Source organism: Neovison vison, chromosome 7 (assembly GCF_020171115.1).
Source record: "Neovison vison isolate M4711 chromosome 7, ASM_NN_V1, whole genome shotgun sequence".
NCBI lineage: Eukaryota > Metazoa > Chordata > Mammalia > Carnivora > Mustelidae > Neogale > Neogale vison.
In genome coordinates this window covers 58,528,708-58,556,578 of record NC_058097.1, presented here as the reverse complement: position 1 = coordinate 58,556,578, position 27,871 = coordinate 58,528,708, and the positions used below count along the sequence as shown (strand labels likewise).

At 47.5% G+C, this 27,871-nt stretch overlaps 1 protein-coding gene across 4 annotated transcripts; it reads left to right on the top strand.

The window, feature by feature from the left end:
- The first annotated feature begins 119 nt into the window (after positions 1 to 119).
- LOC122912134 (zinc finger protein 264-like) lies at positions 120 to 27,685 on the top strand. Of its 4 annotated transcripts, XM_044257500.1 has the most exons (6): positions 1,520 to 1,706; positions 2,045 to 2,171; positions 10,768 to 10,863; positions 14,639 to 16,997; positions 21,519 to 21,655; positions 26,950 to 27,685. In XM_044257500.1, exons 1-4 carry the CDS (start codon positions 1,671 to 1,673, stop codon positions 16,264 to 16,266), a joined length of 1,887 nt encoding a protein of 628 aa, XP_044113435.1. In that variant the 5' UTR covers positions 1,520 to 1,670; the 3' UTR covers positions 16,267 to 16,997; positions 21,519 to 21,655; positions 26,950 to 27,685. The 4 variants fall into 4 exon arrangements, with proteins under 4 accessions (XP_044113437.1, XP_044113435.1, XP_044113434.1 ...); XM_044257502.1 differs by lacking the exons at positions 1,520 to 1,706; positions 26,950 to 27,685 and adding an exon at positions 120 to 510 and having other exon boundaries at positions 21,519 to 23,434; XM_044257499.1 differs by lacking the exon at positions 26,950 to 27,685 and having other exon boundaries at positions 21,519 to 23,434.
- The last annotated feature ends 186 nt before the right edge of the window (positions 27,686 to 27,871 follow it).

The window sequence follows — 27,871 nt, the reverse complement described above, 5'->3', positions numbered from 1 at the left end:
GAAGGCATCTGAGGTGGCGCTGGCCAATGACAGCCCCGGACGGGGCGTCTCCTGCGGTTTGCGTACGGGGGCGGAACTTCCGGGTGCTTTTTACCGCCGCCGCCATTAGCCCCTGCTGGTCGCCCCAGAGCGGCGTTGACTTGCTGAGGACCGGGCCGGCGCCACAGCGGCTCCACGCCTGGAGAACGAGCCGGGAAGGAGGAGAGGACTCACCGCGTTTTGTAGGGTCCGGGCCCTCTGTGGCGGGCGTGCCACCCCCCCCCACCTCCGGCCGCCCCCTGGGCCGCGGCCTCTGCAGCCGCCCTCATCCCCGCAGTCGCCAAGGGCAGCGCCCGCGTCGCCGTGCCTTTTGCGCGGGGGACGCTGCGGTCCGGCCTCCCGCTGTGCGTCGAGGTCGCCAGAGCGCGCGGGGCAGAGGTGCGGCCAGCAGGGTGCCCCGAGCTCGCCGCTGCAGCCTTGCTCGACCGGGGGGACCCCGTGATGGCGGCGCCGCCGACCGGCCAGGCGCAGGTCAGTGGACGTTGGTTTCGGGACTGCTGCTTCTCTCGAGGGGCGGGCGGGACCCGCGGCGGCCGCCGGACGCGTGTCCACAGGGGTGTGTGTCGGTGTGCGCGGCTGGCGCGTGATCCCGGACTCTCAAGTGTGCGGTCTCTGACTTCAGTGTGGGAGGAGTGAGGGATGCTTCCGCCCGGGACTCCCGTTGTTCTTCGAGTAAATTCCATCCCCCCTTGCCCTGGGTTGATGCACGCTTTCCACCTGCTGTCCTCCAGCAGGCGACCTGGGGCACCGGACGGAGGGGGACAGCTTTTCTGACAAGTGCGTGGACGGAAGTGGGGGACACGGGTTGTTGAGGGAAGCCCGTGAGGGTCTGCGAGGTTGCCGTGGCTGCTCCCCATGGTCCTGCAGGACGCTCCACCGACCCTCAGCAGGCCCGCCGCGAGGCCAGTGTCTGTGGCGTTTGCAGCCGGTTGTGCTGCGGGTCCTGAGGTACCCTGGCAGCTCAGGAGGGAGAAAGACTTATGTTCATGGTGGCATCTCCCCGAGTCTGGGAAGCCCAGGCGCGTCGGAGGGGCCTGGGGAGCAAGTCCGGGCCCTGCAGTGTGTCCAGGGAGACTCCGCCCCTTCAGCTGCATTTCCCATGAGGTTGGTAAGGAGGGCGCAGCTCCTCTGTGCATGTTCAAGGAAATATTTGGGGGGAAGGAAATGTACTTAAGAGCAAAACCCCGGGTAAGTGCTTCGCAGCCTCCATCCACTGCAGTCACTCTGGTTAGGCAAGAGGGCCGGGTTCCGCTTGTTAGTGCCGTGCTAGAGTAGTCAGTCCTGAAACCGCACTTTGGGTGGCACGATGTGAGGCTGCTGGCCTGGCGGGGCTCCCTCAGCCTTTCAGGGCCGGTGCACCAAGATGATGAGGTGTTTACCTCCCAGGCTGGAGACACCTGCAGATCCCAGAGCCCGCTGAGCACTGAGTCACTCCTGTCTAACTCTCACAGCTGTTGCTGAAGTGGGAACTATTACTGTATTGGTCCAGAAACCAAGCCTCAGAGAAGTGATGTCCTCTTGGTAACGCAGCTGGCAAGTGTCGGTTTCAGGAGTCTGGATGCAAGCCACAGGAGACTGACTTAAGACCTGGGGACTTGTAGTCCCTTTACCCAGGATGCGAAGCCCTCAGCATGGGGCAGGCAGCTAGCAGGACCAGTGAGGCTCAGGTACTGCTGTTGTTACTGACACCGTTATTACCATGCTCGCTCATTCCTCTGACGTCCTAGAGCCCTTGCTGTCTGCATCTCCCAGTCCTTGCGTCATTTTCATTGTCTGTGTGACCTTCCAGGGCCTCCCACGGAGGAGGCTTCTCCCTTACACTACCGGAGCACATCCAGAGCAAGGCCCACCTCCCCCTCGAACCCAGCACAGAGCTTGGCCCTCAGGAGGTACTGGGTGATCGGAGCCTTGATCACTCTTCATCTTTACCGGGGATGTAGGGATGAGCTCTGATCCCATCCAGCAGTCCCAAGGCCAACGCTACTCTCTGTGTTTGACTTTGCAGATATCTGTGACCTTCGATGATGTGGCCGTGACTTTTACCCAGGAGGAGTGGGGGCAGCTGGACCCCGCCCAGAGGACCCTGTACCAGGAGGTGATGCTGGAAAACTGTGGACTTCTGGTGTCTCTGGGTAAGTCCTCCCCACTCCACCATGGGGACACCTGCTGCCTCCTTGTCAGAGCACCCTCTGGCTCCAGGCCTGGCTGATCAAGAAGACCTCTGGAGCCCTCCCCGTGACCCTCCTCCCTGCAGCTTCAGCCATTTTCTAGGTTAATCTCTTTGGACCTGCTCTCCTGTGTCTGTTTGGGCAAGAAACAGTTCCTCTTTGGCTCCTAGAAAACCGTGGAAGGAAAGGGGGGTGTTCTGCAGAACCCAAAGGGAGGATTTCCAGCTGGTCCCGTGAGGCTCTGGTAGAGGAACTGGGAACCACGACGATGATGCTGTGGCTTCTGGTCTCTTGTCCTGGCTTCTCTCTTTGGCTCTCTCTGCTATTGTGTCTGTATGCAGGAAGGTTTTTTTTTTTTTTTTTTGCCTCATCAAGTAGTGACAGGACTGGCCACCGATCTCTTCTCTCTCCAGCCCCCAGATGCCTCATCTCCACATCTTGGCGTGCTTATACTGTTCCTCTTTGTCTGTCTACTGCCGGGCCATGTGGGGTGTTCTTGAGGCCTTGAGGCAGGAACGGCCACCGGAGCCAGTACTTCTCTGGACCTGTCACCCCAGTGCCCAGCACAGACTGGCCTCCATCCGAGGTTCTGATTTCACATTCTGGAGGGGGAGCTGACTGCACAAGCCTGATTGACTCAAGTGTCCTTAGCAGGCCTGTGAGTGATGGGATGTTCTCCAAGGAGGGAGTGAGTCAGACAGGCCCCTAGGAGGCCTTTGCCTTCAGCGCCGACAGATACTGTCCCAAAGGACATGGTCCCAGTTATGGGGCTTCTCTGTGTTTGTGCCTCCATGATGGTCCCGAGGTTCAAGGGCCAGCATCCTCTGCCGGTTCGAGAGACGTTAGAGTAATGCTCCTCGGCAGCTGGCAGTTGTGCCCCCAGGAGACATTTGGCAATGTTTGCGTGCCCTCTGGGTTGTCCTGCCATGGGTGCATCTGGGACTGGCATCTAGGGTTCAAGTCCGGAGATGCCGTAACCCCCTCTGATGGTTGAGACAGCGCCCGCTCAGTGACGAATTGTGCCGCCTGCTGCGTCCCTGGTGCTGCGGCTGAGAAGCACCAGCTTCAGTGTTTTCTCTCCTTGGGTAGAATCAGCACAGGCTGTTCAATTTGAGGGAAAGGGGGACTATAAATCCAGAGCCGAGGATGAGACGTGTCTAAAGGGGGACTATAAATCCAGAGCCGAGGATGAGACGTATCTGTTCTTGGAGAACTGGAATTACGTCTGCCAGTGAGAAGAGAAACAGCAAAACTAGAACAGCCTGATAGATTAAATATTTCGTAACAAAATGTTTCAGAATAAAAGTCCACGCTCTCCTCCTGCTGACCTCACCCCTCACCTTCAGTGCTTTCCCGGAGCTCACTCCGCTGGCTGTCGTGTCTGCTGCTGCGTGTTCTGGGGCATTTCGGCCTCTCACACGGTCGCCCCTTCTGCGCATAGTCCCCACCTCTCCATCTGTGTCCTGACCGGCAGCTGTCACGGAGGATCCTCCCTCCACCTTACATTCTCTTGTCTTCCTGGTTATAACCCGCTATGCCTGTGGTTCTCATTCAGGGAAAATGTCGTTCCCCCAGGACACTGGGCAGTGTCTGGAGACATTTTTGGTTGTCCCAGGTGGGATGGAGGTGGGACAGGCACTGAGTGGGCAGAGACCTGGAATGCTGCTGGACATCCTTACAAAGCAGAGGACAGTTTTCCTCCTTGTGTTCTTAGCAAAGAATTATCTTGACATAAATAATCATGCCCATGAACCTCAATAATTATGCCAGGTTGAGAAGCCTTGTTTCAGAGAGGATAGGAACAGTGCATCAGTTGGCATTGAGAGACGCCCTGCCTTAAATGTTCCTGGCAAGTCTGGGTTTAGTGCTGAATCTTAACATACTTTCTTCACTCGCCTCACACTCCGATTGTGGGTACTTTTCCCTTTAAAACAGAGGGAGTAGCCTTGAGTTTGTAGCCCTGCGTAGGCAGCTTTAGGACACTGGGACTTAATATCATTTAGATTTCATTGCTGAGTCTTTGTGGTGACCTGCCACCAAAGGAAGTGACTCTAGGTTTCCCATTTACCGAGTGATGCATGATTCTTTCTTTGAAGAGAAGAGAAATTAAACATGAATCACGTTAAAAAGTGGTTCATAATCATCAGCACAAATATCCTGGCACTGACCAAGCAGGATTCTCCGGGGATCGTCATGCTCTACTCGTTTAAATTCCCACAGCATTCGGCCTGTAGTAACTTGTACTTCCAGGATTTCAGTTTGTAGAGGTTACTTAGTGACAGAACGGGGAGGTTAATGCTGTTGTATGTCTTACATTTCTCTATGTGTGTATTTGTGTGTATATACGCAGGCACACATGTACATACATGCCTTTGTGTGTGGTAGTTGTGTGTAAAAGAAAAAATCTTTTTCCTCTACTCAGCAACTTCTGATATCACAATTTTGTTTTCACACCATGCATTTCTGATGCTGCCCTCCTGGGGTTAGTCCGGATCCCGCAGGTTAAGGGCTCAGTGGCCTAGGCTGGCCCCTCCCCCTCCCACGCATCCACTTCAGGTGCCAGGCACAAGTCCAGGTTGTCACCCGTTCTGATCAGCTGGCTGTAAGTCAGAGATGGGACCCCTTCCTCAGAGTTGATCGTTTACCAGGGTGGCTCACAGAACTTAGGAAAGACTTACTTAATATTACCTGTTTATTATAAAGGATTATATTTAGAAAGTGCTAAATGGAAGAGATGCAAAGGGCTAGGTGCTTAGGACAGAACACTGAGCACCGATGCCCTCCAGGCTTGGCACCCTTCTAGTACCTTGTGTGTTAACCAACCTGGAAAGTCCCTGAACCGCTTTAGTTGGGAAGGTTTCATTACATAGGCATGATTGATAACTCACTGGCCATTGGTGATTGAACTCAATCTCTAGCCCTTCTTGCCTCCACAGAGGAAGCTGGGATGGAACCGAATGTTCCAATGTTAGAATCACATGATTGGTTCCCCAGACCTTTCCCCCTTAGGAGTTTTTTAAAAGTCACCTCAGGAACATAATAGAATTCCTAAAAGAAGAAACCAGAAAAGGCCCTGTGTCAAATTTCTGTCTTAGGAGAGGCAGTCTGTGGATATTAGTTGGGGTGAAGGTTTTAGCATCCGGGTGGAGTCACCTTCATGGTTGAGGTACTGGTCTGGGACGATGTTGTCTGGGTGTGTGACTGGGGTATTCTTTGTAAGTGAGTACCCTCTGGAGTTGGTGGGGGTTTTGCCATCTTTGGTTGAAACAGTGGTGTTAGTGTGGGGTGTAAGTAGGTCAAGAGGCCTTTTATTAAGGCAAGATAGAGACCCTGTAGGGGTTCTTTGTCACACTGGAATTTGAAAAGGAGTTGTTTGAAGTGACTGTTTTGTCTTTTCCTTAAAACAGCTATTAGGAGCAAGTCTGGGGCATGTTTGGGCCCAGAAAGCTCTATAAATGTCTCTTCCCAGAGCATACGTAGCATTGCATAATTTGAGAAGTGAAATGTGTGTCCATTGTCTACAACTCTGAAGGGGATAAGGAATGTCCTGGAAGTGCCTTGTATTGTGGCCCTTGCATGTGTAGAGGTACGTGATTTTTACTTCTCTATTTGGAGTGTCTGTGAGACAGGAGATTCTTTTTTGTTTTGTTTTGTTTTTTTAAGATTTTATTTATTTATTTGAGAGGGAGAGAGAACGTGAGATGGGAGACGGTCAGAGGGAGAAGCAGACTCCTCGAGGAGCTGGGAGCCCAGTGCGGGTCTCGATCTCGGGACTCTGGGATCATGACCTGAGCTAAAGGCAGTTGCTTAACCAACTGAGCCACCCAGGTGCCCAAGAGACAGGAGATTAAGTGTTCTTTACTCTAAAGCAGACCATTTTTAGGCAATGGCCCAGCAGATTATGATAAATGTAGAGATGGGACCATTTATTATTTAATCAGGGCATCCAGCACTAAGATAACCCTCGATGTTTGTCCAAAGTAATGTTTCTTAGGTCCCATTTTTTATTTGAACATTCTGGCTGAGGGATAGAAAGCAGCCGCATTCCACTGAGCTGCATCGTGTATGATGGGAAGCAGTGTCCTTTTAATGGTCCACGAACTCCTGTACCTGTTCACTCTGTTAATCTCAAGGGACTTTCCAGATAGCCAAAGGGTCTGGGGGAGGGAGGGCTGACCTCCTGCAGCACCTTAGCATCTGGCAGGGGACTGAGGACAGGAGAAGCTGCCACCTCCTGGTGGAGTTATGCCAGAGGACCCAGACTGGGTTCTGTTGTGCCTTAGAGAGTTCTCAGGAGCTGCGCTGAGCTTGTTCTGTTAAGAGTATTTTGAGTAGATTTAGAGTCTTTGTCGGGGGGAACCCCATTTAAGGTGGGCTGATCTGTAAACAGCAGCAGTAGTGAGATTAAATAAAGTCCGTAAATGAGGAATGTGGTCACCAGGCCTCAGATAATAACGAGGTAATTGTATTAGCTAAAACTGTCCCCACGGTGGGACTGAAAGACGTTGGATTTATGTATGCATAATGAATGCGTCGAATGAATTTCCTTGGACAAGGCTATAACCGATATACCATACCTGTGTTACTGGAGAAAGGCAGGTGTGGTGAAGATCTTGAGTGCACAGATTGCACGGTGGCAGAACCGTGGGGCCAGCCTCCCAGGCAGCCTGGAAAAAGGGAAGTGTTGACCTTCAGAGTAAAGGCAGGCTGGCAGAGAAGCTGTTGAGGTACTAAACAGGGTTAGCCAGATCTGTGAGCCCAAGATAATCACTGGGTTGTTGATTGGCTATCATTTTTTATTTATATGGGGTATTGGCAGTATGGATTGTATGAATTAGCTCTGGCTGCCAGACCGTGTGGCTTAAACAACAGCTTCCTTCGTGTCATTCTGGAGGCTGGAAGCCCCAGACCCAAGGTGCAGGCAGACAGGTTTCTGATGATCTCTTCCTGGCTGTGCCTTCGTGCTCCGTCCTCACATGGCCTTGCCTCTGGCTTGGAAAGCCCCCTTAATCCTCTTTTAAGGACACCAGTCCTACCAGATTGGGGCTGGTGACGTTTAACCCTAATTACCCCCTTACCGACCCTTTCTCCAGATATGATCACATTGGGAATTTGGGCTTAGTAACAACATTTAGGGGCAGACACACTTGGTCCTTCGCAGGAACCCTAATGGATTGACCACCGCTTTAAGATTGTAGTAACCCACTGTGAGGTGCCCTTTGTTTTTTTTCCCAGAGTTAAGAGCACATGAAACTGAGCTGTCAAATGGAGAAGCAATGGGACAGTCATTCCTTTATTGATTAGCTGTTATGTGAAGTTTTACTGCATGGAGGCCCTTTCCCAGCTTCCTTTGGGCCATATTCATTACCTTAACTGGTGTCTATGGGTCCCATTTTACCAGGTCAATTTGTAAGCACCAAAAATTTAATTACGTGTTGTGTCAGAGCATCCATGCCCAGAGTGGGATGTTTTAGGACAGTGGGTATGGGTATGAGTAGGGGAAATAAAGGCAAGTCTACAGTTTAAGTGAGACGTACCTATTTTTCCTTTGCATTTTGCTACTTTTTAAGTTTGGGCGGAATAATATCTAAGTGGAATCTCCAATATGGCTATGATTTGAGCCCTAGTATTGATTAAATTTGTGAAGTTTTGTCACTTGGTGCATTTTAGCAAATTATAAAGTTAACTCAGAACCTGTATTAATAGAATCAGAAAAGCCATTCAATGCCGTGTTTTCTTTGGTGGTATAATTTTTTTGGAATACAAATTTTGTGATGCTGTACGTAATTATTTTATATAACTTACGTAAGCTTTTAGTATGTAAATTTTGCATTTCCAGTTGTCAAATTATAGACTTTTAGTTATATATCGTGTGTTATTTAGTTATCTTTTTTTTTTTTTTTTAAAGATTTTACTTATTTGACAGACAGAGATCACAAGTAGGCAGAGAAGCAGGCAGAGAGAAAGGAGGAAGCAGGCTCCCTGCCGAGCAGAGAGCCTGATGTGGGGCTTGATCCCAGGACCCCGGGATCGTGACCTGAGCCGAAGGCAGAGGCTTGAACCCACTGAGCCACCCAGGCGCCCCTATTTAGTTATCTTTTATTTTCTCTCTCTGTATCTAGGGCTTTGTTACTCTTTTGAATCAATAAATAGTTTAGAATGAGCCATGTATTCTAGACCTGGTGTTTCCTTGGTACATAAGTTTTAAAGTGCACCCCCTCCTTTTTCTCTTGGGCTTTCAGCTTCCTGAAGCCCCATATTGAATTTGTCTCCCGCTGGTGAGAGGAGCAGCAGGGAGGGCCTGGGGCCTCTGGGTAGCAGCCTCCTTGGGATGGCCCTGGTCCACAGCATAATTGTTTTTGTCACCTTTCTGTCCCTGGCCATTTTTCATTTCTTTGGGTATTTACCCAAGAAGCTTCTGGCAGTCCCAAGTGGCCTTGTGAGTGGTGGCCTCCTTTTCTAAGGTGCCCCAGGCACCCTAGAAAGGGGCTGAGCTTACATCTAGAGCAGCAATGGCGGCAGCATCGGTATCCTGATTGTGTTGGTTTGATTTTAAGGAGGAGACTCTTGGCCTGCTGGTGGCAGCAGCTGTCAGAAGTCCCCAAACACATTGGCCAGAGGTTGTACAATCAAGAATAAGGTGAGAAACATTCTGAGGTATCTTAACGGGGAGCAGGAACAAGATATTCCATACACTTTTTTTCTCTCCATTATACATTGAATCATGGGTCTCCATGAATGGGGTCCCTTATACCCTGCTGGGTGAGGGGTCAGACTGCAACAATGGTGAGATTTGCCCTCAAGCAATTTAAGCCTGTTGTGCCATGGCATCTGAGGAGAGCATGCCACTCTGTGTTGCTGTGGATCCCTTATATCACATGAGGGACCAGTGCCGGGACGCTCTACCAGGTGTGCCTCTAGAAGGATGAGCCAGTGTAATTGGTCTGTCACAGTTAACCCAGTGGTACTGCCCACCAGCTGCTGGCCCAGTTGGTTAAACAGTAGTCTCTGGGGACACCTCAGCCTTGCATGATAACTGGTTATCCTAGTTGCCCCTGGGGACACATCCCTCCCTCCACCCTCGAAACTTGACCATGGAAGGACATTTTGATGAGATCCATCTTTCCAGATAAAGTGGCAACTAGGGAATCAGCCCTCGCAGACCCAGGTTATCACACCTGAAACTACAAAAAGACTTTGCTGAGGATCTAAAATAACACTTAGATCGATGAAGACACATAACCTTGTTTTGAATGAAGAGTCAGTATTTTAAATGTCAGTTCTTTAAATTCCATAAATTCTTTTCCACTTGAAACAACATAATGTATGTGAATAGCTTGACACAGTCCCTGTGTATTTGTCTCCCGCTGGTGAGAGGAGCAGTGTAAATGCTAGTTTTTCATTTACTGTGGGGATTAAAAATTCCTTAATAACAGTGGCAGAGGAATGAAGCACCTGGGCCCAGGAGGCACACTTCAGCAAAGACGTGTCAGGAACATGACCTGGGAGCTGAGACCGGAAGCGTTAGAGCTGGCTACAGGCACGGGATGGGCCTGGGGTCGCAGGAAGCATGACTCCGGATAGCTGAAGGGGAGTCTTCCTCCCCTTTCCACCGACCCATTACTGGGCTCTGTGCTGAGTGTGTTGCAGATGTGAGCGAGATTTGCTCAGTGACAACTGATAATCTTGGGCTGTTGTTCAGGATCCGCCAGATCTGTGGGTCCTGGTGCCTCTGTGGCCTTCTGTGGGTCCTGGTGCCTCTGCCCTTCTCTCCAGAGTTCTGTGGCTGTTTCCCCTCCCTGCATCTGTGTTTGGCTACGTGTGACAGAGCAACTCGGTCTTCACCCTGAAGGAAATTTATTACCTTACATAATAGGAGGCTCAGGAGTGGGACTGGCTCCCCCGTGGGTGGGTGATAACCCAGTGGTGTGTTTCTGTACTTCCTCTCTGTGGTCTAGGTTTCTTAGGCAGGTTCCCTCACAAAAGTCCTGGGATGCCACCAGACAGCAGGAGGAGCAGATCCCCTTACTCAGCCATCCTGGAATAGAGCTTTCTAAAGTTGCATACCTCTGACTGTTAGTGATTGAGGAATGCCACTTGCAGGTTGGTAGAGACTGGCTTTTCAACCTTCCTTTGATGTCAGAATCATCTGGGGAGATTTTAAAATCTACCGGTAATGGGCCTCACCTACAGAGATTTCGTTTCCATTGGCTAAGAACCCAACATCCCAGGAGGTGCTGATGCACACCTGGGTGAGACTCACTTACTTGGATTGGTTAAAAAACACTTTCTGGAAGGAGGGGGTCTTACTCCCTGGGATTCTGTATGCTGGAAGTCAGAATAGATGCTGTCTACACAGCCAGCACTACTGTCTAAAGTCTTTGGATCCCAAGAGTGGTGTTCATGCCTATTTCTAGGCGACAGGTTAGTAGTTTATTAGTTTGGATGGGAGTAGCTTCATTCCAAGGTCATAACCACTTTCTGAAGTCCCAGACTAGATTGAGGGATTTTCTTTCTTTTCACACAAACCCTAGCATCTTCTTTCTTTCTCTGTGAACAGGGTGTCCTGTTCCTAGACCTGAGCTGATCTACCAGCTGGAGCAAGGGCAGGAGCTGTGGATGCTGAAGGGACACCTGTCTCAGAGCGCCTATGCAGGTACGAGCCAAGGTGTGGGCAGGTGGGGGACCCTCCAGGCTCGAGACCAGCAGGAGACCGCTGGCCCTGGTTTCCTGGGGAAGCTTCTTGTTCTGGCTACTCTGCTGCTTTGGAAGCCACGGAGCCCTTTGACCCGAAGTCAGCATTCTTGCCAAGGGGCCCAGAAGGTCACTGACTCCTCCCACCTCCCAAGTTTCAGGGAATGGTCCTGCCACCCAAGCAGGTTAGAGACTGGAGACAGCCTCCGAGAGTTCCTCATACTCCCAGCTCCCTCCAGCCCCGCTTCCGGCCGTGCCCCAGTCCCGTGCATTTCACATCTCCTCCGTCTCCCGAATCCATCACTCGCACCGCCTCCCTCACACCGGTCCCCAGGCTCAGTGCACACTCCCATCGTCTTTTCTCTGGGGGTTGCTGCTAGCCTCATAACCGGCCTCTGCGTCTGCTGGGCCTCTGGTCAGCTCTGTGTCCTGCACGAGTTACCTCAGGGGCTTGGACTCGCTTCCAAGGCTTCCCACTGCCCCAGCCATGATGTCTCAGCGGGTCTTGGCGTTGAAAGTCAGGTCCGCCTCCTCCATTGCTTGATCCTCGACCCTATCACACTCGTTCAGGCTCCAGGGTCTACAGCTTCCCCCACCATCGAGTGAGAGAGGTCTTGCCCTTGGCCCTGGCCAGTTCTGAGCCAGAGTCTAGAGCACACCTTTGCAGGAAACTGTTTTCTTCATTCATATTCTGCTTGTTGTGGAATGTGACTTCACTTTTTTTTGACTCACCATACAAATGGGCTCAAATCCTCACAATCGAAGAAAAGCAGTAAGAAAGTTCCTGTCTCTTGGCGTGTTCACCAACTCTGCGCTCCATTACTCACTCGTTCTGACTCTCATGGGTGCTGCTTCCAGGAGCAGTCCTGCGTCGGTCATCTTGCACGAGATGGCGGTGTCTCTGATGTCTCCTGGGGTGACATGTTGGATTATAGGCCACGCAGGCTCACCTGCTCATTGGCTAACGGCTGTGGTGTTCTGAAGGACATGTACCAGCTCACACTTACCCCGGGACTGCGTGGAGGTTCCTTAGGCCTGTGCTTTGCCCGGGACTCGGTACTGTAGGGCTCCTTGGTCGCTGACAGTACTCTGCCCAGTGTCTGGTACTCTCAGGTATCAGGTCGATGAAACTGTATCTCATGTGGGCTTTGCTTGCTTTTCCTTCCTGGAGGACCTTTGGCACCTGCTCATATGATCTCAGTCAGTCTGTATTTTCTCCTTGGAGTGTCGTTTCATGATAAATACCTATTTTTCTATTATCTCACTCGGTGTAGTCCTTACACTTACCTATCATTGGTTATAGGTGCTGCAGCTATAATAATAATTTTCAGTATTGTTTTTTCACTTAAAGTATGTTTTCTTGAATAGAGCTTTTTATTTTAGTGTAATGTTCTTACATAATATTGATTCTGTCTTGTGTAAAAATCTTGTTTTATTCCCCAACATCAGGAAAATAGTCTTGTTTATTTTATCTGGATATTTAACTCCTTTTGATCTGAGGTTGAATTTGAATGAGTGTGAGATTGGAATACGGTTTGCCAGGGTGACATCAGTTTTTCTAGCTCCGTTTACTGTGTTTTCTCTCTTTTTACCACTGAGCTGTCTGCCTCCTCTACCATCCACCAGAGTCCCGTGTGTGTGTGTTTTCTGAGCTCTCTGTTCTTTTTCTCTTGTCCATTTGTCTTCTCTCTGTGCCAGTACCACCATGTCTGAGAGTCTGTTTTTCCATCACAGTACACTCATCTGAGGTGGTAGGTATCCTTCTCCTTAATCTTGCCTGTCTGATCTTTCCTATAAGTCCTACCATCAAACTATGAAGTTCCTTGATGACCCAGTTGCCATTTTATAGGGAATTGTACTGAATTTTTTTTCTTCGCTTGGGTAGCATTGTCAGTTTTATGTTATTAAGTGACCCCCCCCCCCCACGCTGGCTCAGGTTTTGTTGAATAATTATGGACATACAGGTTTCCCCACTATGCCAAATTAGAGTGTTCCTGGGAAACTTCTCAGGACATAAAGTGTGGAAGAAATTACCATCGATTTATATGGAGAATTTTTTCACCATGGATGTCTTCAAGTACAGCATTACTGTGTTCTCATGTAGATCATGTGTATTTTGCAAGTCTGTTCACCATACTACTCCTCGGGCAAGCCAGACTCGTGTCCAGCCCAGTCCTGCTCACTTCCTGCCTTATGAGCCTTGTCCTGGGAGGCCTCACTGTCACCCCTGTCAGAAACTTGGGAATCCTGTTTTCCTTCTGTCCTCCCTTTCCCTGGATCCTCCTCAGTACCGTCTTCGTGCATTCAGTCCCTTTGTACATTCTGTCTCCTAAGGCTACTGTGACCTTTGTACTTTCTCTTTTGTGGTGAGTCTCATGATGCCAGTAGGACTCACATCATGGGCACCTCCTGTGCAAGGGAAAACTCCCTTGGATCTCTTGTTGGACGCAGCCAGCCAAGCTCAAAGCTAAGAACACAGAACTCCTAAGAGTGCCACATCATCCCAAGTCATCTGAAGCCACTGGAAGCTTAGAGATTGCCCAGAATTACCTTCAGGCTTAATGAGCTGATAGATTCAGTAAACTTCCTAAAAACTGTTACACTGTCCTGTCAGTCATGTTTGGTACAGACAAAGGTACAGCTTGGAAGAGGAGCCAGAAGTGTTCCAAATACTGAACGCCTGTGTCTTCAGTGACTTGGTACCTCCTTGGATCCATATGTGACAATAGGTCCGTGGATATTGCCAACCCAGGAAATTGGCCGAAGCCTCAGTATCCAGATTTTTATTGAGCCTTCATTACAGAACCGTGTTTGATTGAGTCATTGCACATGAGACTCAAGTCTCTAGGCCTTTGTTCCTTTCCAGAGGTCCAGCTGATACCTGGTGACTCAAAGCTTCAGCTTTCTAATTACATAGTTGAGTTTTCCGATGTGGCCAGACCTTACCCTGTGAGTCATCTCTTTGGTATAAACAAGGGGCCCACGATGAGTTAGATATTGTCATAAAGTATCAGGTGCATTCCTAGGCACCCACCATGAATGACAAAGACAGGTCTGTCACTCTGGAACTACACAGCGTTGAGAGGTTACCTCCTTGGAGCTGGTACAAAGATCATACTTCTTTTGGGGGAAAGTTAACTTTACACCCTTTCTGTCTTCTATCAGGGCTCCATTAGGTACCCTTTCCTAGTGTGTTTTGTTTTGTTTTGTTTTTTTTAAAGATTTTATTCGTTTATTTGACAGAGAGAGATCACAGCAGACAGAGAGGCAGGCAAAGAGAGAGAAGGAAGCAGGCTCCCTGCTGAGCAGAGAGCCCGATGCGGGACTCGATCCCAGGACCCTGAGATCATGACCTAAGCCGAAGGCAGCGGCTTAACTCACTGAGCCACCCAGGTGCCCCCCTAGTGTTCTTAACAACAATGTCCTCGCTTAGACAAAACCAAACATACAACATTCTTACTAGTCTTTCTGGCTACATCCAGTACGGAATTGCAGCGGTGTCTCCACTCCAGACCCCTGTCTCCTATCTAGCTTCTCCTGGGTCTCCCTTTCATGGTGTCAACAGTCTAATACCTAGGGGGGAAAAAAAAGAAATTGCAATCCCGAGATTCAGAGGTAATAAAACATAACAGAGACAGGCACTATTTTCATCTTCATTCTTTTCACTGAAATGCTGATGCTATATTTTCTGTGTTATCATTACTAACAGGCCTTTCTGTACATTGGGTTTCTTTCAGATGTCAAGGGAAAACTCACGACTACAGAACTTTCCAGTTGTGCACCAGCCCTGTCTGGGGAGGCCTTGTTCCAGGAACTAAGACAGGGAGACCCAGGGAACTTCCAGCTGGGCCAAACCAAGGATCAGAGTGGGTCGTCAGAAATGCAGGAAGGACACTTGAGACCAGGCTTAGAACCCAGGAGAGAGAAGTTCCCTGAGAAAACAAGCCCTGAGCTTGATGGTTTAGGGGCAGCTGATGGCGCATGCTCACAGACGGCACAGGAGCTGACCCATCCAGGAGGTGCTGTCCATGACCATGACTCGTGTGGATCAGGTAAAGATCCCGTGATTCAGGAAGAGGAAAATACCTTTAAGTGCAATGAATGCGGGAAAACTTTTAATAAAAAGCACCTTCTTGCTGGACATGAGAAGATTCACTCTGGAGTGAAGCCCTATGAATGCACCGAGTGTGGGAAAACATTTATTAAGAGCACACACCTCCTCCAGCACCACATGATCCACACGGGGGAGCGGCCCTACGAGTGCATGGAGTGCGGGAAGGCCTTCAACCGCAAGTCCTACCTTACCCAGCACCAGCGGATCCACAGTGGAGAGAAGCCTTATAAGTGCAACGAATGTGGGAAGGCCTTCACCCACCGCTCCAATTTCGTCTTGCATAAGAGGAGACACACTGGCGAGAAAACCTTTGTGTGCAAAGAATGTGGGCAAGTCTTTCGACATAGGCCAGGATTCCTTCGACATCACATCATCCACAGTGGCGAGAATCCCTATGAATGCTTCGAGTGTGGCAAGGTCTTCAAACACAAGTCCTACCTCGTGTGGCACCAGCAGACTCACACTGGGGAGAAGCCCTATGAGTGCAGTGAGTGTGGGAAAGCCTTCTGTGAGAGTGCGGCCCTCATTCACCACTATGTCATCCACACTGGGGAGAAGCCCTTTGAGTGCCTGGAGTGTGGGAAGGCCTTCAACCACAGGTCGTACCTCAAGAGGCACCAGAGGATCCACACTGGGGAGAAGCCGTTTGTGTGCGCTGAGTGTGGAAGGGCCTTCACCCACTGCTCTACTTTCATCTTGCACAAAAGGGCCCACACCGGAGAAAAACCCTTTGAGTGCAAAGAATGTGGGAAAGCCTTTAGCACTAGGAAAGACCTCATTCGACACTTCAGCATCCACACTGGGGAGAAGCCCTTCGAGTGCTCGGAGTGCGGGAAGGCCTTCAACCGCCGGTCAGGGCTCACGAGGCACCAGCGGATTCATAGCGGGGAGAAGCCCTACGAATGCATGGAGTGTGGGAAATCCTTCTGCTGGAGCACCAACCTCATCCGACACGCCATCATCCACACCGGAGAGAAGCCCTATAAGTGCAGTGAGTGTGGAAAAGCCTTCAGTCGCAGCTCGTCCCTCACTCAGCATCAGAGGATTCATACTGGGAGAAACCCTGTCCATGTAACCGAAGTGGGAAGACCCTTCACAAGCGGGCAGTCCTCAGTCACCCTCCGAGAACTCCTTTTGGGGAAAGACTTCTTGAATGTAACCACTGAGGAAAACCTTTTGCCAGATGAAACATCTACCGTGGCATTAGATCGGACCTACCAGAGAGAAACCCGCCAAGTATCTTCACTGTGAGGAAATCTGTCCCAGACCATCAGTAGTCCGGTAGAGATGCATTTTAGAGATTGACCGAGCCCAGAGCCTTATTCTGTGTCTGAGAATTCATCTGTGAGGGAGAGAGCAGGGTTTCTTGTGCACGAGGTAAAACCCTTAGCTGCATGTTTCTCCTTCACTGCAGTGTTATCTCAGGAGTTTTTATAAAAAGAAGGTGGAGATGTAGAAGAGCGAATGAAACGAAAAACTTTGGGGAATTCTCTGCCCAGCTTACAGCACTTTGTCATGGATTCACATGTTTACGTGGGACCAGGGCATCATTGCAGACGCAGTGGGCCTTGCCCCCATGCGCGTCACGTACACGTTCATCGCTGCCCAGTGTCGGGTTAGCCCGTTGAAGACAGGCAGTAAAGTGATAAATGCACATGTGAGAACACATTTTATTCCACCAGTTAAGACTCTAAAGCTTACAATTTTAGAAAACTGTTCTTTATTTGGTTTTAAACACCAAACAGATTTTTTTCAGACTTGTTCTTGGTCTGTTTAATTTCTATAGCTGTGTGGTAACCCTCAGAATCAGGGAACGTGCTTCTGCTCTCTTTATTTTTATTTAAATTGATTAGCTTTCCTAATTCCTTTGACTTTTCATATAAATCTTAGGATACCAAAAAATCTTACTTGGATTTCTACAGGAATTGGTTGAAATCTGTAGCTCTGTTTATTGAGAATCAGCATCATGAACACCGTACATGGTATGACATTTCAGTTGTTGAAGTCATTCTTGATATTTCACTACTGTTTTATAGTTTTTCATCATACAGTTTCTGTACATTTTTGTAGAGAATTGTATCTAGGGGTTGTGTGTGTGTGTGTGTGTGTGTGTGTGTATGTGTGTGTGATCGTAAATGGCATTGATTTTTACATTTTTATTTTTCCATATGATCTTTAGTAGTATGCAGAAAGGTAATTGTTGGAGTGATATTTTGGTATCCTGCAACCATGGTGAACCCACATTATTTGTAGCCATTTCTTTGGGTAGAATCCTCAGGCTTTTCTGCAAAGACATGTCAGCTGCATATAGAGTTTTATTTCTTCCTTCCCATCTATATATCTGTTACTTTGTTTTCTTACTACACTAGTTATAGTGTAGTAAGTAACCTGATGTTGAATAGTAGTAAGAAAGGATGCTCTTGACTGATTCCTCAAATTAGGAGGAAAATGTTCAGGTTTTCATCAAGTATGATGTTAGCTGAGGCTTTTTTTCCCTCCCCAGATTTTTCTTATCAAGTTTAGAAAATTCCCATCTGTTCTTAATTTGCTGAGTCTTTTTTGTTATGAATGAGTGTTAGACTTTTTTTGCTTCCGTCAGATGATGTGATCATCTGATTTTTCTTCTGTAGCCTGACTGGTTGTGAATATTGAACCAGTCTTGCATCCTTGGAATAAACCCCATTTGGTCGTAGAGTATGAATTTTTTATATATATTTTATATTAAAACATTCCATTTTGATTATATTTTGTTGAGGAGGTTTTCCTCTAATTTCTTGAATTCAGAATGATTTATATGTTGGATACATTGAATAGCTTGAAGTTTGTCCTTTTCAAGGAATTGTTCCATTTCATCTAAATTAGTTTATAGACTTGTTTGAAATATTTCCTTATTACCCTTTTAGTGGGAGCAGTATTTGTACTTATATCCCATTTGATTGCTGATTTTGGAAATCTGTCCACTCTCTTTTTATCTTTGTCCATCCTCTTAGACATTTATCAATTCTACTGATCATTTTGGAGAACCAGCACTTTATTTTACTGATTTTCCTTTTTCGAGTTTTTAATTTTAAAGATTTTATTTATTTGACAGAGATCAGAGGCAGGCAGAGAGAGAGTAGGAAGCAGGCTCCCAGCCGAGCAGAGAGCCTGATGCGGGGGCTCAATCCCAGGAGCCTGAGATCATGACCTGAGCCAAAGACAGAGGCTTAACCCACTGAGCCACCCAGGCGCCTCTTCGCTGATTTTTCTCTATTGCTGTTCATAATTTCACTGATTTCTGTTCTGATCTTTATAGCTTCTTCTTTGGTTGTATTTTACTTTTTTTTTTTTCTTTTCTAGTGTTAGCATTGGTAGTATGAAATTTTCTCACAACACTGTGACAGCTGCATCCTGCAAGCTTTTATTACAGTTTATTCAGCTCTAGTGTTTCTTGATTTCTTTAGAGACTTTAATGGGTTCATGGATTACTGTTTATTTTCTAGTGTTGGAAGTGTTTTTGTTATCTTCTGTTACTGAATTCTGGTTTGATCTGTTTAAATTTGTTGAAGTGTTTATGAAGTGGTCCTGATCTCAGAGTCCTGGGATCGAGCCCCATGTCAGGCTCCCTGCTCAGCAGGGAGCCTGCTTCTCCTCTCCTTCCCTCTGCCTGCCATTCTGTTCGTGCGCGCTCGCGCGTGTGCTCTCCTTCTCTCTCTCAAATAAATAAATAAAATCTAAAAAAAAAAAAAATAGATTCTATCATTTTCTGCTTCAGGTATTTTAAAACTCTGTTGTTTGATGCATTCACGTTTAGTCTTGGTGTGTTATCTTGTGTGTTGACCCTTTCGTTATGTGATGTCCCTTTTTTGTCCCTGTTCATTTTCTTGCCTTTGACGCAAATATTGATATTAATATAGTCCCTACTGCATGTTTTGATTAATGTTTGCATGGCTTTTATTTTTCCATAATTTTATTTTGAACCTTATTTGTATCATTACACTTGAAATAAGTTTCTTGTAACAGCATATAGTTGGGTCTTAATTTTTTTATCCCTTCTGCTTTTCATCTTTTAATTAGTAGATTTACATCACTTAAATGGAAAATAATTATTGGTGTGTTGGGGCTTAAGTGTACCATTTTTTAATTTGTTTTTGTTTGTATTACCTTTGTATCATTCAACTTGTTTTCTGGTTCTTGTTATTTTGCTTTTCTGTTTTGTGTTTTTTTGTTGTTGTTTTGCCCTTCTGTCGGTTACTTCAACATTTTTTAGAATTCCATTTGATTTATCTATAATGTTTTTGGGTATTGTCTTAATTTTTGTATTCTAAGTATTTACGTACCTAAGTTATCACAGTCTAATATTATTAGCATTTTAGCACTTTGATGTATAGAAACCTAAATTCCATGAGGTTCCTTTACATTTTCCATTTTTTTTTTAAAGATTTTATTTATTTATTTGACAGAGAGAGATCACAAGTAGGCATAGAGGCAGGCAGAGAGAGAGCGAAGGAAGCAGGCCCCCTGCAGAGCAGAGAGCCCGATGCGGAACTCGATCCCAGGACCCTGAGATCATGACCTGAGCCGAAGGCAGCGGTTCAACCCACTGAGCCACCCAGGCGCCCTACATTTTCCGTTTTTAATATAATTATTCTAAGTATTTCCTCCTTATACATTGAACACCGTATTGGGTGTTATAATTTGTGCTTGGGCTGTCACAACATTTGTTAGAAAACTCACGAAAAGTCTGGTCTGTTTACCTATGTTACCCATTCCATTTTCTTTCTCCCTTCTTGAGGTCCCAGGCCTTCTGTTAACATCTCCCTTCGGTTTGGCAAATTTACTGTAGCCTTTCTTCTGGGGTAGGTCTGCTGTCGACAAAGGACTTTGTTTTCTTGCATCTGAAATTGTTTCTCTGTCCCTTTCATTCCTGACAGATGTTTTTTGTGGAATAAAAGACTTGGAGTTTACAGTTCTTTTAGTATAAGAAAAACATGTGACCTCCCTGTGTCCTCTATGGTTTCAGATGAGAAACCTACTGCTGTTCAACCATTGTTCCCCTGCCTGTGCTGCATCATGTGTCGAGGGCTTTCAGGGTATTTTTGTCTATAGAATTCATCAGTTTGATTATAGTGTGTTCTGGCATTGAACTTTTGGAGTTCTGTTTAATATTTGTTCATCTTTTTAAATCTGAAAATATAGGTCTTATGCCAGATTTGGGGAGTTTTCAACAGTTAACGTCTTCAAATCGTTTTTTTCTTTATCCAGTCTGTTTTCTCTCTGTTACTCAGATTGATCAATTTCCACTGATTTTTTTTTTTTCTTTTTAAGATTTTATATATATTTTAGAGCGCAAGCAGGGGAAGCAGGGGAGGGAGAAGGAGGCTCTCCATTGAGCAGGGAGCCCAATGCAGGCCTCAGTCCCAGGACCCCGAGATCATGACTGGGCCATCTCGGCACCCCTCCATTGATCTTTGAGCTCACTGATTCTCTTTTCTCTCATTTCCTCCGTGCTGAGCTTATTCACTGATGTTTTGGTTTTGGCTGCTGCTGCTTTTTTTTTTTTTTTTTTTTTCCAGTTTAACCTCTCCTTTTTTACATATTCTATTTCCTTGCCTAGTTTATAATACCAAAGAAGGACTTCTAAAAAACAGGCAAAACTGTGTAGTCAAAGTCAGGATTCTCTGGTGGTTTATCTTGATATTGGAATAGAAATTCTAATGTATCTGGAGAAATGGGTCTTTTTATCCACAGATACTTCTTAAAATGCATCTTAAAATGGAAGGTGATTTGCAGATGACTCAGGGTTCTAGTCTTCAGGGGAGAATTGTGTGTAAAATTCCCCACCTCTCTAAGCCTTATTATAGCCCCAGAGGAGAAGGGGTTCCTCCTCCTCAAGGATCACTCTTCTGTGCCTGGACACATACCTCCAACCCCCAACTTGTCTAGGACCTCTTTCCTGTATACTCTCCCTGCTTGGTCTGTAACTTATCTTAATCCCCTTCTAGCCACCTCATCTGTACCTGTGTTCAGGTCTCTAGTCTCACCCCCAGGCACTTTCTGCCCCACATGCCCAGTAAGCTCTGCCCTTCTCTTTACCCGCGTGGACACACACCCTGTGTCACCGTTCCACCCACTGTCTGTCGCCACCCCCTCATGTCCCTTCACCCCGCCGACAACTAAACAGTGGTCTCCAGCACCGTCACCTGACTTAAGCAAGTCCCCCAGAGTTCCCTCTTGTCCTCCCACCCTTCTCCACCGCGCCCTCCCCCCCCCACACAGGCTGTGATGGGACCTTTTTCCTGCTGCCCACGTCTTTGACCTGAAGGCACTTTCCTGGTTTCTGTGAGCTCCTGCCCTGCTCCTTCAGAGAAACTATGTCTTCTTCCATCCATTAAACAGTGGTGCTTCTCAGTCCGTCTGTCGCCCTTACTTTCTGATTTGGGAGGTGTTCCGTGAGTGAGTTTCCCCCCTCAAGGTATTTGACGCTCAGTGACCTACAGAGTTCCCCAAATCTTTGTCTCCAGGTTGAATGTTTCTGTCTGGTCATCCCTTGCACAGCTGGGCAGTAATCATACACATGGAGCCTGTCTGCGTGTGCCATGTGGTCACAGGCGTCCCCATGAGGATGCAGCAGTAACCAGCACGAGAGCAGGCAGACATGGTATGTTACTATGTTTCCGTCATTGTTTTGAATATTTTCCACACATCAGCTCCTCCTCTTTGTGATAACTCTATGTGGTAGATCATGTTATCCCTGTTTTACGGATCAGAAAACGAAGGCACAAAGCTTCTGTTGGGTTTAAGGTTAAAGTATCTGTCCAGGATTTCACAATTGATTAGGAAGTATGGGATTTGGGACTAGAGGTCAGGTGGGCAGGCTGCAGAATCCATGCCCTTACCACTTTACTGCCTCTCTAGGGCAGGTCTGTGCACCCCTTCAGAATAGAACAAATCACTATCGTTTGTCTGCAAATTACTGTTCTCATTTGACACTACATCTTGACCATCCCTTTAGGTTGGGATAAACCAAACTCACTCTCGTGGCTGCATAATGTGTTACAACTGCAGAAAGTGCAGACAAGGGGTGTGAGGGGTGGAGAGGTCGAGAAAGGCTAAGGCATGCATTTGATTTTTGATATGACATGTTTGAGGTGCCCAATATCTCAGTGACTATCACTGTCCTCTGACTTGTTGCCCAAGTCAGACACTTTGCAGCCATTTTCATCATCCCCACTTCAGCCATTGTCCCATTGTGTTCATTTTCACTTTTTCTCCCCCTTATAGCCTCAGTATATGTGTGTCTTAGTGAATGGCCACACACAGCAGGGTGTTTTTTTATTGTCATGTTTGGGTCCCTCACAGAGCATTTACACAAAGCTGTTTATATGGTTGATACTATATAAACACATATGTGACATATTGACCTTGATGAGAACCCGCATAGGATTGTACGGCCAGATCGGTAACGGTTCAGAAGTCCCAGTGAATGGCTGTCAGTGATCAGGGTCAGCCTGTTTCAGTGGTTTAGTAGGGAGACTTGCAGGACTCCACATTTTGTCATAGTCACTAGCTGTGATTCATTCCAGCAAAAGGATAGAAAGCGAACTCAGCCAAGGGAGGAGGTACAAGGACTGAAGAAAGCCAGAGGGTGTCAGAGTCTGTCTCGGGGAAGTCAGACAGGCTTAACTGGAGGTCTTTCAGAGAGTTAAGACAATTACTTAAAACGTCTGCTAAAGAAGCTCCTTAGAGATTCTCGGTACCCAGAGTTTTTGGAGGGGGTGGGGCTCTCCTAGCACAGGCCAAGTTCTAGGTTTCCAAAACGATAGTTGGCATTCAATGCAAACCCCATTGTTTACACCAAAACTTGGGCACACTGAGACACTCGTGTCTGGGCATGGTGTGAAACCTGACCTCTGAGGTTTCAAAGCCCAGCAAGGATAGGAATTCTCCGGCCTGCTGTATTACAGCCTTATACAGACTGAATGGTACTAAAAGGCTGAACAGATTTTGTAACAAAGCAAATACACTTCCTACAACAACAATTACACAGTCTTTACTTCGAAAAAAGTCATTACTTCGGGGAAAAAAAAAAGTCATTGCTTTGGAGGCTTCTATGAACATAACCCCTGTAGCCAAAAAAAACCTAAGCCACAGTAGAACTTAGAGACTAACCAGGATTTAATTTAGTGATGACAAGGTACAGGGAAATCTGGTGAGAAGAGACTGGACTTCTTCCAAATACTGACACTGTGTGTGTGTGTGTGTGTGTGTGTGTAAGTGTGAGTACACACACATCACTTAGGATTCTCTATATACACACATATGCATGCATACACCTGATAGATGTATGTGAATTATGTGTGTGTATATATGTGACTTCAAGTGGTTGGACCTGCAAATAGACCCATTATTACCTTTATCTATAAAAATGTAAAGGCCAGATTGATGCCGTGTGTTTTCTGTATTACATGTCAGCGATTTCTCATCTCTTTGTTCCTGCTGTTCATACTCTTAAGTGTCTGGCTTTAACGAACAGAAAACAGTATGTGTGTCATTCAGTGCACCTAACTTGAGACTGATGTGTTGCGGGCATGGTCAGGTTGAGATCCCATCAGAGGGGGTACCCGGGAGTAGGAGCGTTGGGCTCCAGCTGGGAGGGCCTGCTACAGAGACCAGATGCTGGAGGCCTGGGGGAGTCTGGTCCCTGGGAGTAGGCGCAGCTCCCTCCGTGCTCAGCCCCCGGCCCACAGATGGCCTTTCCTGTCACAGTCCTAGATGCGGGGCTGCCTCTGGAAGGCTCAGTGATGTCATCCTCGGGTCTGGAGAGTTAACGGCCTGTTAGCTGCTTGCTCACAGGAGCTCACACATCTCACGAGTGAATGAGCTAGATTCACATATCTCACGAGTGAATGGTCTGAGCTAGATTGTAAATGGGCAACTGGTTTTTGCACTCCTTGGAGCAGTGGAAAGTCAAGAGCATGGGCCCTCGAGTCAGACTGCCGGGATCTACTTCATGGCCTTGTTCCTAGCTGCTGGGGGCTTTTTAAAAGTCCCCATTCATTCTGTTTCTCTCAGTCTGCATCTAGCAGCCATTGTCACGGTGAAGTTTTCCCCACGTGGGACCTTGCCACTGTGCAATCCACTGCCCCCTCCAGGGTCCAGCCAGGCATCATCCCACACCTCAGCTTCCATTTACCTTCCGCTCTTCTCCCCCAGTCGATTCTCCACACTGACCAGAGATGTGGCCCCGAACTGGTCATGGAGGGCTCACCCCCACCCCCTTCCCCTAAAATGTTTCGTGACTTCCCTTCACTCTTGGGATAAAAACCAAATGCTTAACATGGCCCATCCCTGGAGCCCTACCTGGTGTGAGATGTGCCTAATTTACTACCTTTTGTCTTGCACAACTCTGGTCTCTCTTCACTTCCCGTTTCCCTTTCCCTCACTTTCCCACCTGCTATGGCCTCTTCTGTCCCCACGCTGCCCGGTTAGCGCATGCTCAGCCCTCCCCTCTCATCTCAGATGGCACTTCCTCAGGGAAGCTTTACCTGCACACCCATCTAGGTCATAACCATGTGCGCATGTGGTTCTTTGCTCCCGAACCACCTTCCTGCTTGGTGGTTCACCAGGAGGAGTCCCTTGACTCAGAACTGCTGTACTCCCAGTTACTGTCTGTGACAGCACAAGGACACAGGTCCAGGTCCCCAAAGGGAAAAGGCACACAGGGTAAAGAAACTAAGCCCGAGCTTCCAGGCATTCCCTCCCAGTGCAGTTGCACAGGCCCTTGCTTAAGTCTTTCAGCAAACATGTAGGACAACATGTTCTGGTATCGCCAACGAGGGAAAGTCACCACGCTTCAGTGCCCAGGGTTTCTTCCTGAGGCACGCAGTGCCTTGGTGACTGCCCGTGGATACTCGGTGGGACCACAGGAGGCAAAGATACAGTGTGGCTCAGAGGCTCGGGCATACAAAACCCTCCGTTCTCCGTTTCCTGTGAGCCAGTGTTAGCTTAAGTGACCCGGTCAGCCTGAAGCGCAGGCCCTGCAGATACAGGCCTGAAGTCCCTCTGACCAGGCCGTGTTCAAGGACTCCGGTTGTCTTCCCGGAGCTGGTCAGAGGCCAGTCCTTTGCGATCCGTAGCATTTGAGTAGCAGAGGCTGTTCCGGGAACACTCCTGCATGGTCCCCGGGCCTGGCCCTTGGCTTGGGCTCTGGGACAGCAGACAGTGATATTTGCCTGAGCGTCTCTATGTAGTAAAGCATTTCCGTGAGGACACACTGTAGTATCGCCAGAAATCTGCTCACCATGTGAAGGAGGCCGTGTGGGGTGTGGGTCAATTAAAGAACAACAATGCCTACTGTGAGACCATTATATTCGTGTCCGTGCTTCTGCACTAGTTTGGTAAGTTGTCCCTTCTGATCAGCTGTTCGCACTTTGTGATAACCCACCTCCCCTGTCACTACCTTCATTTAAATCCTCATCCTCACCCATCTGGAAAACAGCCTAACAGGTCTTCCCTTTTCTTGCCCCTCCTGTAGTTTAATCTCCACACAATATCCAGATTGATCTTCTAATTCATGACTCAGATTACATTGCCACTCAGTTCAACACCTCCCCCCCAGGATGGTTATGTTTCACAGCATACTAAGTATGTATTTTTTACTTTCTGTGGTCCTGCATGTGGGGCTTTGCTGACTGGGGAGATGCTGCTCCTCCCTGGACTAGGTAACAACTTTTCCAAGACCTCACTTTCCATATGCAAACCAACCACCTTTCTGGCTCCTAAACTCCAGGAGGCAGCATTCCTCTGCTCTAAAACACCAGGGCCAGGGACCAGTCAGAGAGTGTGACATGTATGCTCCGACTGTGCAAACAAGTCAATCCTAAACTGATGACCTGTCTTACCTTGCCTTTCCTGCAAAAAGACACAGTCCGTGTGCTGGGCTGTGCTTTCTCCATCATGGCTGCGGCCCCCATACCACCTGTAAGGTATGCCTGACAGAATGGACAGACATGAGCTGGAGGCAAAGGTGGTGAAAGCAGGTTACACGCTAGAAGCCCGAGGTCACAACAACCTTGACTGGCTTCCAGCACCCCAGGGCTAACAGACAAGGAGTCACGGGTGCAGAACCTGTGCTCTTCTCTTCCCCTCTGCACCAGGTGACCCTAGGGACATTATAATGCACTGGCATTGTGGTTTTGTCTCCCCCATGGGGGAAAGTGCCAGGAGGGTACAAATCTTGTAGGATCAAAAACTCGCCCTCCCAACCAGTAGGAATCGTCCCCCAAATGATTGGAAGTAGCCTCCATTAGAGACTACTCCCTCCATGAGCCCTGACCCCCACTTATTTAAAAAGATCCCTGTGGGCAGTTGTCACCTCTGGGCCGGCCTGCTCTCCCACTTTGACAGCATACCATCTGTAATAAACTTGTGCTTGCTACCATCCTGGCTGGCTTGCTGAGAGTGGATCCCCACGGAAATCCTCCATAGGGAATCCTGGAACTGAGGGCTCTATTTATACACTGCAGGATCTCCCACTGGTAGGATTCCCTGACTCACTTGTCTGGGAATCTGTAAGCATAAACTTCTTCCTGACAATCATTCTCAGGTCCACTGCGTTACCATATCTGATTAAACAAATAACAGGTGCATTTTAGAACACATTCTGGAACACACTGCAACCTCCTTACAAAGGCTGACAAGGTTCTACGCAATTTATCTCCATTTACTTAACTCGTCTCGTTCCGCTTGAACCCCTGCAGTTGCAGCTCTAGACATGCTAGCCGCCATTTTTTTCTTTTTGGACAAAATGGACTTTTTTTTTTTTGCTAGTTACCGTACAGTACCTCACTAGTTGTTTGCTGTAGTGTTCCATGATTCCTTGTTTGTGTATAACACCCGGTGCTCCCTGCACTGTGTGCCCTCCTTAACACTAGCCCTCTTGCTTTCCCTCAGGGACCCGGTGCTCTCCCAACCCCGGAATGTCTTTATCAGAAGACCTGGGAGCTCTCTCTTTGAAATGCTGACATCAAAGGAGATAGCATCCCTCTGTCCCAGTTTTGGGACAGAAGGTGGAGGCCTAACTCTAGGCCCCCATGGGGTATATGGACATTGGATCTCTCATAAGATCAATCATCCCTGCAACTCTGCCATTGAGAAATGGTCATCACCTTGAATTGTTGCTTTGCTCCAAAGGATTTTGCTCAAAACAATCATCCCAACTTCTTCCTCCTCCGTAAAGTAACTTCTCTTTGTTGGCTCTGCCTATGGTTTTACCATAGCTTGTGTGTGTCTAATTGCATTTCTATGCTATTTCCAAATAAACCCATTTTTGCTGCTAAAGTAACTTGTATTTTTAAGATTAACACTACAATCTACCCTCAGGTAATGAGAAGTTTGTTTTCCCTCATAGAAAGCCAAGGTAGCAGCAGAAAGCCAACTCAATTACTAGGTAAATTTAGGATGAATTGTGTAACAATTGGTGCTGTCATGTTTTCTTACATGAGGACTAATGACTGTCTATGTCTAATGACTGTCATTACATATGAAAATATGTAATGAGAAAGCTAGTATCTGCTTGGTTATATGAAAGGGTATCTTTCTGACTTTGCCATCTCTTAGCAATTATCTGTGATAAGGCATCCCATTCTGGTTTAAGGCTTACTCAGTAATAAACACTTTTATTTCTCTACTACCTTTGTGGAGAGATTTTCTGGGTTGGGAGAAGATTTTTTTCTTTTTAAGTTCTATTTCTCCAATAATTTATATTGTTACCTATCTAAAAGAATTCCATTTAAAAATATCTGGAACTTCTGTATTTGCCAAATAGACATGTGGATTGATTTTACTATTTGAGACTCCAAATGCAAACTGATGA